The following is a 12,998-nucleotide window of genomic DNA, read 5'->3' on the forward strand; positions in this document are numbered from 1 at the left end:
AAATACATCATTTGATCAAAACACATCTTGCAAATTATGAACTAAGTCAAATTAACTTGACATGCTGATCAGTGTCAATTTTACCCAAAGCTGTAGCAAGATATTCTTGTGCCCGTAGCCAAGATGTCACTTTGGTATTCATTCTATCCAGCCTCTGCAATAGGCATAAGGGGATTTGGAGCTGACAGTAGCCTCTGGACAGTCCGAGCTGTTATGCCCATTACTAAACCCTACAGAGATGTCCAGGTTGAGAGATTATTTATTTCATCCTACTCTTTCCCAAATGTCATTAGGTGTGGCTGTTTTCACCACACTGAAACTACTAGACCATAAGCAGTATATTGAGGAGCAGTGTACTGAGTATAATAGGTAACTCACTTCACACACCTGAACTTTTCAAAGCACTATTCTGGGCCAAACATTTTGGTCATTTACTTGAGTACAAACAGAACTAACAGTCTCAGCTGTAATGCAGCCTTACACGGTACCTAACCCTAATAGCAAGTTTCAGCAGACATCCTCAAAACACCAACGTCACACCATAAGACTAATCTCTTGTGAAACAGGTAACCTCCCTGACTGCTAGTCAAAGTGAATCATTTAAGATCACAAAGCAACTTTAATTATTAATTAGTTATGCTGAGTTTTTAAGCATATCTTAGGAAAGATTAGGGCTTTCTGATGCAGTAACAGATAAGGAAGCATAGACAAAATTGAGTAACTTGTTTTGGCTATGCTCCTGTGAATGTGATTGCAGACACAGAGCAGATTTTGAGGAAGAGATTACAAAGAACACAAGGAGTTACTGTACAGGGGAGAGGCAACAAAGTGTAGCTGGAGGAGCTGAGCAGAACCAGGCTCAGGGGTTCAGATCAGGGGACAAAACGGGATAGTTATGAGGAGGAGAGCACCAGAGCTGAGGATGTTTTTTTCCTGCCCTTCAGCCCTTCTGGCTGCCCTTCAGCCCTTCTGGCTGCTGCATCTTCACCATTGCCTTCTATTGGACGCTTCCCAAGACACACAACCCTGTTTCAGGAATCCATTCTTCCTGCTGGAAGAGCTACCTCCCTCAACACCTTCTGCCTGTCCACCTTAACATGAGGCTGCCTCTGTGTGGCAGGCTAAGGAGAGGACGTGTACTGCATGGAGAAGCAGTGCTGGGGAAGCAGGCTGGGATACTAACTAGGAGAAGCAACAAGCCACTTTCCACAGCCTCTGGAATCTGAAACGCTCTCTTATCTTAGCAAGTTGGTTTTTTTTTTTTACTTGCTGTGTCAAAGAGTGGATCGCCACCTTTCTTCTGTAGCTCATTTAGTTCCTTCTCCTTCCATATGTCAAGGTGCAGGTGGCGGAATGTTGCCCCTATTTCTTGTGACCTAAGCAATTTTCTCAGCAGGCTGAGAAAGATCATCCTATGGATACTTGCAGAATCACAGAGTTGTAGGGTTTAGAAGGGACCTCTGGAGATCATTCAGCACAACTCCCCTGCTAAAGCCAGATTCCCTACAGCAGGCTGTACAGGAAAGTGTCCAAGCAGGTTCTGAATATCTCCAGAGAAGAGCCCACAGCCTCTCTGGGCACTGTTCTAGTGCTCTGTCACCCTCACAGTAATGATATCGTCCTTGTGTTCAGATGGAACTTCCTATGTTCCAGTTTGTACCCATTGCCTCTTGTTCTGTCACTGGGCACCAGCCCAGCAGCCTCCTGTGGCAGGGTTCAGGCTAGCATGGAAGCACAGAAGTGCTTCCACAGAGCAGCTATTCTGAGCTGCCACAGAGAACAGCAACCTGATCCAGAAGAGTGCTCATCACATAGTCCTACTTTCTGTAGGCTGATGTTGTGAATCATGTTTAATAGCCAGTACTGAACAAACGAGCATAGCTTGTACCAAGCTATTGCCAAACTTGAGAAATCAGGGATGACACGCCAGCTCCTCCATCAGGGCAACAGACCAGACAGCCGCAGTGCTGCTGCAGGAAGTGGGAAAAGGTCACAAGGGCTGTGCATCTTTTTAGGGTAACCAGTTATTTTCTCCTCCACTGGGAGAAAACAAACACTAAGTTGTTTGCCTATTCCTACATCTTGCCTTAGAAATAGAAACACTGAATACTGCTCCAGTGGAGGCAATCTCTTCTTGCAGTTCTTATTTTGCTCTCAATTTGCCTGACTTACTATCTCTCAGCTCTATCCACTAGTCATTAGCAGACACGACAGCAGTACAGTCTACTTAAGCAAAAAATGAGAGATTTCTGTGCTGATCTTCGGCAAACCACTGCCCTTTGCTTTTGTTTATTTTCTCATGTCACATTCTTTAAAAAAGACTGCTTGTTTTCTGGAGCAGAGACCATCACTTTCTGCACAGAGCTAAGACAGGTACGACTGATCACAGTAATAAAGTCTAAGCATAAACAATAAGATCAATAATGATTATATTAACTCTAAACAGAATAAGACAGTTAAATAAATTTTTAGGAATTTATTACTAGTTTACAAGTATAAACAGTAAAATAAACTATCCTACAATCACTTTACTGTCATTACTATTTTAAATTATTGCAGAGCCTGAGGCTTGAAAATGGAACTTATGCCAAGCAGGAAGAAAATTCTAATTTTCCTATTATAAAAAGAAAGAGAGAGAGAGAGGGAGAGAGAGAGAGAACCAAAATATAAAACTATATTCTGCAGCCTCAGGGAGAATACCCAGAAATTTTTCAACATAAGGCTTCCATGAAACTCCATTTGGGAATACTTGTTAGCACATGTAATTGGACTAGGGCCTGGAAACATTGCATCAGCAAGGTTGACAGCACACTGGGTAATAAAAAACAGAACAAGTGACAAACCAAAAGGGAGGCAAGGCTCTGAATCACTTGTGAATCAATCATGGAAGCAACCAAAAATATGGCCAGAAGGACTTTGTCTAGCTTTGTCTGGACGCCATCCTCTGCAAGGCATGCATCTAAACTATTCATAAGAGATATTTATCAAATATTTGTCAAACTAAAGGACGAGCTTCTGCTGCGCCCCTCAAGCAACAGGAAGAAAGGGAGGAGGGAAAGAAGCACTTTGGTGACTTCTATAACCTTTCCCCTCACCTGATGGATGCTCCATCTCTGATGCAGGAATGTCTGATTTGCAATAGCAGGCAGGCAGCACAAAAAACTGTCTTGCTCTAATGATGTAACAGATATTTGGTTGGAACTGACTTAAACTTCTTGCCTTGGAGGATGAAAAGGGCACGCAGTGCAGCTTAAAATGCAATCTGAAGCTCCCACAGTGCACCAGAAGTTACATAAAAGGGCTGGAAAGCTACAGTCAGGCTAGCTTGTAGAGAAAGCACAGGAAAAAATAGGCCTACAAAACACACAAGCACATGGATACAGCAAAATGCAATTGATTTCAATGGCACTAACTACATTTTGAGTTTTTCCATATTTACTCAAATGTTGTTCTGCACCAACTCCCCTTGATCTGATCCAAAGGTCATTTAAGCTAATCAAGGCCCTTTCCTCCATCTTTGCAAAAGTTTAGATTGTAAGGGAGGCAAAACTACCTGAATCTTCACAGCCACACGCATTTCTATTCCTTTGGTTAACTTAAATGGATTAGGAATCCTTTCTTGTTTGTTTTTTTTTGTTGTTGTTGTTTGTTCATTGTAGTTTTTGTTACAGTCTTCGTCCCTTGCTCATTAGTTTGTTCTCCACTGATACAAGTTTCAGAAGTCAACTATTTCTATATACTATATAGAAATCTATTATAAATCTACTGTATCTTTCTTTAAAGATGAAGAAAAGGAACTTCTGCAGATCACAAGGAAATCTTCTGCTTGATATCAAGGTAATCTTAAAGAAAACTCTTATTTCATTTCAACTGGGTCTATCTCCAGCTAATGGTATTTTTGGATCTACTAAAAACAGTCATCTAGTATCTCATTTTTCAAAGAATTACATAAAACATTTAAAATATGACTAGTACCTAAAAAGTAAACCACAACGTTGGACCATTACTCATGGTAACAAAAATGAGACAGTGACACCTTACTACATTTTGCTCATGTTAACTATTACTGTTTACTAATAGTTGTCAGGTGGCAGGAAGGGAGTATGAGCAGGCTTTAATGCAGTCTAGGCTGAAAGACCACTTGCTGCAGCTCACTGCTACTGCTGGTCAGCTTAGTTACATAAAATCCTCTTTGGCACTTACAGCACTTCATGTCTACAATGTACATATACTGGAGCTTTTGCTCCGAAAGAAGCAATTCCATATAGAATGATAAGTGAAATCACAGTCAGCAATTCCATAATAGTTCGATTCCTTCCACAGGAAGTCCTCTCAGATTCATATTCAAACATTCCCACAAATAAATGACTAGGGCCCTTTCCTACTAAAAGAGCACAATGACTACTTACACTATTCATGTTATTTACTATTAATATATACTGCTCCCTCAAAACCTCTGGCACTTTGGTTAACATTATTACTGCTGCTGTGCTTTTGCTTGCTTACAACTGCTGTATTTCTGCATTGTAGCATAAACACAATGTTCCATTTTTAGAACATTTGCCTAGAAGAAGGTTTGAGTCTAACACAAGCTGAGGCCTGTGACACATAACTGGAATAGCAAGATCTGTGATATTTCACTTATACCAAAATTTTGTAGAGCAGTGCAGTGCTTCAGATGTTTGAATAATGCTGCATGAAAAATACAGAAGTATAAATTTGGTGCACAAAAATTAGAGATGCTACTGTTCCTGGGTTCTGGAAATACTGTAATTTCTATTTCACACATCATTAGTTTTAAGAAGCCTTACTGATAGAAGAAATGAATTGCAAACCTAAATTTCAGACAAAGAAATTGTAAATATTTGGCCTAAGTGACCTGGCCACTCACAAACATGTTATGTGGACAGCCAAGAATAGAATCATAATCTCATATGCCCAAGTAATGGGCAGTTACAATTAAATCTTCTTACCCCTAGTTTAATAAGATTGCAAACATGCAGGGAGGTGGATTTATGGAAAGGAGGCATTCCATGGAATATCCTAAGCTGAAAAGGAACTACAAGGATCATTTCCTATGGAATTTCAAAATAAAAAACTCTTTTGGGAATATAAAGTACTTTCACATACAGTCTCCTCTGCAGAGATTAAAGGAATAATTTTTAAATCTCAGTTAACCATACCTGTCTTTTTCTCTTACTCCATCTTTCTTATGCTGGTAGGCAGAAGGTAAGTTTTATAAATTGCCATAAATTTCACAGTTTGATCTGCCACAGAAACTGCCCTGTTTTGCAAATTCCTTCTATTCAGTAGTTCCCTACAAACAGATACTACATATGAGATTAAGATAAAATTCTTTTAGCCTTGTAGGCCATTAGTTCACGAAAGGTAGATGACAGGGATGATTTCAGAAGCAAGCAGAAAGGCCAGTGGAGCCTGATAGAAAAGAAAAATCCAAAAAATAAATTCTCTTCCTAAATCTCAGTTCCTGTTTATATGTGTTCAACAATGAAAAGATTTAATGTTAGACCTGGGACTTCATAACACAATGAGATTTGGGGAAAATAAAGACTTCTTGGAAATGAGTACAAACAACACACATTGTATGCATTTCATAGTTATATGAAGGAATCCCTGCTAAAATTTTGCATTCTAAAAACTATTTTTCACACCTTGGGAAAAAGTAAGTACACAAACAAAAAGAATTATCTAAGAGCCTTGCACAATCTCCGTGCTCTTAAGCTCCTATTTAAAAGAAGATGAAGTATCTCTTTCTTTGTGCTATGACTTAACTGAGCAAAATTGTTCTCTGGCTGTTTTTCCAGCATTTTTCTTTTATCTTTGCTAAAAGCTCCTGTTCTTTGCTGATGGCAATTAGCTTTATTTGCAAATCCTACAATTTCAGATAATGGGAATATCCGTTCCTCTATTACAGCTCAGAAAACCTATTTGCTTTTGCATATAGCGATTAGGGGGCTGTTAGTCATCTGGAGACAAATACAGAACTCCTTCATGCCACCAACTCCATTCCAGCCAAAACTGAATAAAGCTGTGGCAGCTGTCAAATGCTGCTGTAGAGATGAGGTGCCCCATAGCAAAAGAAACCTAACTGTAGACTGCTGGGAAATCATTCCTCAGCCTACCACGAAGAAATCTTGGTGAATTATACTTGCCATTGCTCAGCAGCATTTCTTGGCTACTCTGGTGACACTATCTACTGCTACTACTGGATGACAACAGTCTTGATTTAGAAAAATCTATCTGCCTTCAAATGACAACAGCAATACTGACCAACATTAGTGCATCCTCCACCTGTGCAGAGTCTGTGCTGCTCAGCTTTGTGCAATGTCTGTGTGGATGCAGAATGTCAGAAACCATTTGGTACTTAATTTTCTCTCTGCTGTAGCTGGTTTCCTGCTTGACAGGTGAAAGTGAAGGACGTATATTTGATCGTAAACCTCCTGAAGAAATTCTTCAGCACATACATCCTCTGCTAGGGTGCATAAGCGTGCATTAAGAAACTGCAGTCTAATAATATTATTACACTCCAATCATTTCAATCCAACACATGAAAAAAGGCAAACATTATTTCCAGTGACGGAAAGCTAAGTCAGCAGATTCAAGATAAAATCAGATGGACCTTTTCTAAACCAACAGCCACGTCACAAACACTAAATACTGCTACAAACCTAAAACTGCTACAACAACAGATTTGGCATTTAGCTTGCTAACCTGGCCAACAGTGGCTGAAGCTGTGTACTGCCACAGAAATTACACAAACGTGACCCAGCCTACAATAACTGACAGAGCTTCAGCTTAGGAGGTTCAGACTGGTCATGAAAAAAAATACATTTTCTTAGAGAAGGGCAGAAGGGCACTAAGCAGATAAATCACAGCTGACCTTATCAGGTGCCAGTGACAGTCCCACTGTGAGTGGGAAGGAAAATGGACTAGCTGACATGTCGTTCTAAGAAACAACACATTGGGTTTCATCTGATCAATTAACGTTCAAAATGAGGTCTAATATAGTATTTCAAATGGAAACATGGGGCATTTAAAAAAATAAAAGTAACAGAAGAATCAACAACTGCAACATGATGACAAGCCTCACAAAGTGCCCATATGCTTTGACAGGTAAATAATTCATTGATTTTGGCAGAATATGACAAATTGAGAACAAGGGACAGAGGAAGAGAAATGAAAATATATACACCATGTAAAACTGCTTTATATTTGTTAGCCTTATACAGGATCTGCTAACAGTGCATGTACATCTTAAGTCCAAAAACATTTCAGCATTCTCTTGATCCATATGCTCACATTAAAAAAAAAAACAAGAGAATAAAAGTGCTATGTTCTTCCCAACCTCTTGAAGAAGTAGAACTCTCACAATATCCCAGTGCTATGCCACCATGACACAGCCAATTAGTTCAGAATTTATATAGATGTTTCATCAAACGACAATTTTAAATGTTACATTTTATGCTTGTAATTGCTGCATTGGAAGGGAAGGAAGCACATTCGGCAGAGAAACATTTTTCTTTAAACAACAACGGCCTTGGAGAACTGTTTATTCTTTATTTGTCAGCAACATTTTCATAAAAGCAATGTTTTTCTAAAAAAAAAAAAAAAAAAAGCTGAACTGCTTGGTATGTCAGAATGGATGGGTCACTCGAGTTTCAGTGAGTGGTGTAATCATGGCAGTGAATCACAATAAATAATGAAGTCTAATTAATACAAACGTAGGAAATGCTACTGTTAGGGAGTTTTCCACTGAAATACAGTTTTGAAAATAGGAATATCTTCCTCTGCAGGAAAAAAGAAGAATGTTTCCAACTCTTTCTAACACATGGTACTGAACAAGAAAAGCTGCATATTGTAGTAATATTTAACTTAAATCTCAACTGCCTAGATTAGTCCTGTAATATGACTTTATTTACAATTCTAATATGTTTCCAGACAAAGATACAACCTTTATCTTCAGTGCTATTTCATTATTTGTCAAGAATGGGAAACAAGGCAGAGAAACAGAATCAGCACAATGTTTTGCACAGAGCCATCCAAGCTCACAGTCCTTCAGTGAAAGGCTACGTGTTTCAAAACATGCAGCTGAAGGTCCTGTTACAAGGAACAGCTACATCTGTATTAAGAGCCCTGTAAAAAAAATAAATCAGTGTACATAAAGCTTTAACGGGCAGTGTCTGCCTTCTGTGGAATTACATTTCCATTTTCTTCATATTTCAAAGGTAAAATACATTACAGCTTTAGATCTCTGTGGAAAAAACTGTCAATGATTTTGGCTATTTATCTGCAGGCTATACCTACAGTGAGGAAATAATCTTCATGCTGTAAGTTGTGAAATATTTAGCACAACAGCAGTTAGATCACAGCTTGGGCTCTAAAATGTCACAGCAATACAAGGAATAAATACTAAGACATACATCATTACAGCAAATTTACTCTATCTGCTGTCTTGCATAGTTAGACACCAGCTCGTGTCAAACTGGAAGCCGTGCAAACATATCAGCATAGCACTGTTCTCAGCCTAGCAAGTCCAAGATCTCAGCAGGGATTATTTGAGCCCAGCACTGTCCTGGCTGGCCCACATTGCTTCAGTCTGCCACGGACTCACATCCCACTGGCATGGAGCCTGGGACTGGCTCTGCCTGCAGGGACCGTGCATGAACGCTCGTAGTTACTTGGAGTAGCATGAGGAGCCATTCATTCACACACAGGAACTCCACTTACACATATTTCATTACACTGCCACAACTCCTAAGGTTAGCAAATCAATCCAGGTCCACTCATGAAGTACAGCTATTTCATTCTGCTTTGGCACAGCCAGTATTCCCTGGAAGGTCTGTGCCATTTTGCTTTTAAAAATTAAAAGAGCTGATTTGCACCATTAACAACTGCAACACAATAAAAAGCTAATTAGATTTCTAGCTAATTTTAAATTGCTTCAGATAATCAAAACAAGGAAAAACAGACTATATAATACATCCTTACCGTATTTCACATATCAGTTTCCCAAAAGAGAAAAGGCATTCCATGACAGTTGCATAAAAACAAAAATGATCTTTCCGTTGTAGGGATTGACAACATGAGAGAAAGAAAAGGCAACCAAAGATGCTTTTGGTATTATGAATTCAAAATCAGAGCTCATACACACATTGAGAGAAAGCAAATCAGAATGAATGTGGAAACACGGCATTGCGTTATTCATACAACATTCTCTGCCTTGTGGTAATACAATGAGAAGAATGAATGCACTGAAGAGCTTATCAAATTTTGAATCATCGATGTGAAGTCCCTTAGAAATAGCTGTTTCAAGGTACTACTGAACACAAAATAGTGTACAATAACCAGATACGTGCATTTTTCAGTTCAACATTCTGAAATACATTCAGTGGTACAAAGGATGACTATGTGTTCAGTCAGAGGCTTCAATGCTCCTCCTAGAAGTGCTCACAATGCACAAAAGCTTCTAGTATAGCTTCTTAGATTACAGTCACAAACCACAACCAGTTGATATATGTACTTTCACATTTGTATGCATTTTCATACATGTGAAAGGAGAGAGGAAGATTTCACCCTAGTGGAAGGAAGCTGGGTAGGTAACTCCTGGAGACTGAACGTTTTATACAGTACAGGAAACTGTAGAGCAAATGCTGGTTTTTTCAACATTTTTTATCTGTTCCAGGATCACTGGTCATATGTCAACTCTAATACGTCAGTATCTTGGAAATCACAGAGCAGTCCAGATTAGACTTTTAAACTGGAAAAGTGAGTCAACTTAAGGAATTACTGTCACAGTTAATACAAACAAAGCCAGTTCTGACCTACTGACTTAATAGAAGTCCATGAGAATTGAAAACAGCAATCCACTGGCATAGTGACTCACTGCTCCCTAGATCCTGTATGTTACATTCCTTCCTTCCTTTGCAAATATATAGGGACACTGTGATTCCATCTTTTAAAGTCAGATAGAAACTACAATAAAAGTCAAGAAAGCTCTCTCTACATAGAAAGCACAGCACTGCATTCTAAAAAGAAATGAGAGGTAACGTGGCATTCCAGCACTCACATCATCCACTTTAAATAGTATGTTTTATACAAGCATAAAACAATACCATACCCTTTTAACTGCATCAGAAACTTGGATTATCTCATTTACTGGATGCTTGCTTTAGCACAGTCAGCTTCATGGGCCAACTTGATTCTTTTGAAATACCGCTATGTATCGTTCGTTAAGTTGTAAACAACCTTCTTTCCCAGATGTGCTTGTGAAATTCCCTAGAATTAATCCAGGCTATTTTGTTTTTGTCTGATGTTACTTTTCCTTTATGAAGTTTTTTTCTTTATAATCTGATAATGAAGCTAAACAGTCTGCAAACAATTCCGTATGACACAGCAAGCAGCTGCAATAGTCCCTGACTTTCACACACACGTGCCCTGCCATACATTATCTTCTGAAAAACTGCACCCCTTGCTGGTGACTGCAGCTAACCTGCAGAAACACAGTCAGAAGGCAGGAATGGACTTACAAATTAGACTTCAGCCTGGGCCAGCTGTTTTTCTAGCTTTATTCCCTTTATGACCATCTGTCCCACCTGCTAGTATATACTTCCCCTCACACAGGATACTAAAATGATTTGCCGTGCTGGCTGACATACGAGCATGGATGGAAAATGAACTGGATTAAATCCAACTTTGTGCCACTCAATATTTGGAGCTTTGGAAAAGGACCTTCTTGACTGCCAGTAAAATTTAAATCTGTCTCAAGTCTACTTCAATTTATGCCCACTTCACCTATGACCCAAACACTAGCAGAGATTGTTGTCACTCTGCCTATGCTCCTTCTGGACTCCGCCAACCACTGAGAGGAAACAGCAGAGTGACACAAGACTCTCCTTTCTGTAAAGCAACTTCTGTCTTTTAAATACACTAGTACACTCTACTGAATGAACCTATTGAGATTTATCTTGTCTGTTTGCTAAAGGCAAATCCACAAAATTCTGCACTCTATACAGGTGCAATCTTGGGGTTTTGAAACTAGATGGATGCCTGTTTATGTTACCACTTGCCAAAGCAGATATTTGGGCTAAAAAAAAACCCACAAAACTAACCTTGTGCAAAACTCCCAGAGAGACACAATACAAACGAATGAGGAAGTGAGGAACTGGGAAAGGTTGAGAATAGGGGAAAAAAATTAGATGGCGTGTTACTGCATGTCTTAATGTAGTCATGGGCTCTAAAGTTTTCTTTGCTGTTTTTGATGAGATTAGCAGCAGAATAAATCTTATCAAGGAGGTCAACACATATTCTGCAGCATTTATTTTCCATACTGGTTAAAGCATGACAGCTAAAAAGGAAATAACTACTTAAGCATAATTCAGAAGACTACACAGCATGACACTGCCCAAAAAGTCAGGAAGAACTTTACAGTTACAAAGTGTATTGTTAGAATTTCATCTCATTTACTGCTGACAATAACAGGAATAACAGGAAAGGAACTGCTGAAAAAGCACAAGAGAGGTCAACAGTTTTGGAGTATTATTTTTAAACACATGCAAAAGATAGATGAGGCTTTTAAAAGACTGTAGAACAGGCAAAGCAAGGGGATGAAAAATTACGTGCGTGACACAAGGAATAAAGACAAGAAGTATAAAGGAGAGGGGAGAATAAAAAGGAATAAGAACATAAGGCAGAATTTAGAAGGACACATTTTGATGGACTTTATGTTTCCAACAGAAAATTTTAAGTTGACATCTGTGCCCGTACATTGTCTAAAATTAATTGCTAGTTAACAGCACTACGTTCAGTATGAAGGCAAAGGAAAACCATGGTATCTTAACTGAGCCCAGTTTGAAGCATAAGATTAAAGAAAAATAGATTCATTTTCACATCAGTTCCTGGCAGCTGCTCAGCATTCCTTACTGTCATAGCACTGTTTGCTAGCTGAGTGCTGAAAACGTGCCAGAGCTGTGGTGCGCTTTACCGTCCTGAGATCTGTAGGTCTGCAATTTTGAGACCAGATGGAAAAAAACTACTTTTGAAAACCATTTATGATGCTAAAGTTTATCAAATAATAAAGTGTCATGTAGACTTTGGGGGGAAAAAATAAAACAATACAAAAAACAACCACAAAAAAACTTACAGAATTTCTTACAGAATTATAATATTTAAAGAAACCAACACAAAGAACACCTGCAAAACAGTCACAGCCACATTGTGGATGCTCTCTGACACCAACTGAAATCCCTCAGGCACTCAAGTTCTAGCAAACAACATACCTTGAAAGATTCAGTCATGTGCTTTGTTGCTTCCTCTGAACATCCTCCGGCCATGCACTTGTTCTGACAGCCCTAGAAGGAATACAAATCAAATTCAGTTTGTGTTGCAGAAAGGTTGATACACATTCAATTAATTATTTTTAAGAGAGACTGTATAGAATGAATTATCAGTAAATATATTGGAAAGATCATTCTTTGTAGTTTCTTAGCATAATTTTCCGTCTTCCAAGCTTACAGTTTTACTTCAGTTGCATTACTTTGCACAGCTGAGTTTTAGCAGGAGTGACAACATCTTGGACTGGATTATTAATCTGAAGTGCAGTAAAGCTATAGACAGCATCATACACCTTTTATTCAAAGCTGAGTAAACATATTATGTTTTTACACATTTTCATCAGATCACATTCCCTCTACTAAGGCATTCATCCCAGAAGATTTGGTTTTCCTTTTTCTCAGAAATGCCTGACTAGGAGAACAGAAGAGAGAGGAAGAAGATTTTATTAAACAGAGGCAGTGATAAGGAACACTCATCTATAAAAGTACATACTCAAAGTATTTTGAATTACCTATTATGTTGAACTTCACTGTCCTGCCACTGATCACATTAAAAAAAAAACTACAAGAAAATAAGTGACAGTTGTTCTGTTCAGCAACAGAAGGTCAAAAAGCACAGGTGCAAGCCATCTATCTACAACGAAAATC

General features: G+C 38.8%; 1 protein-coding gene across 1 annotated transcript in view; it reads right to left on the minus strand.

The window, feature by feature from the left end:
* Nucleotides 1–12,998, minus strand: part of BCAT1 (branched chain amino acid transaminase 1) — a 62,329-nt gene that overhangs the window by 31,320 nt on the left and 18,011 nt on the right. The window contains exon 2 of the mRNA XM_052690791.1: nt 12,297–12,368. Coding sequence (XP_052546751.1) covers nt 12,297–12,368 — 72 coding nt within the window. The remainder of the gene's footprint in view (nt 1–12,296; nt 12,369–12,998) is intronic.

This window comes from Tympanuchus pallidicinctus, unplaced genomic scaffold, assembly GCF_026119805.1.
Source record: "Tympanuchus pallidicinctus isolate F22 unplaced genomic scaffold, pur_lepc_1.0 scaffold27, whole genome shotgun sequence".
Lineage (NCBI taxonomy): Eukaryota > Metazoa > Chordata > Aves > Galliformes > Phasianidae > Tympanuchus > Tympanuchus pallidicinctus.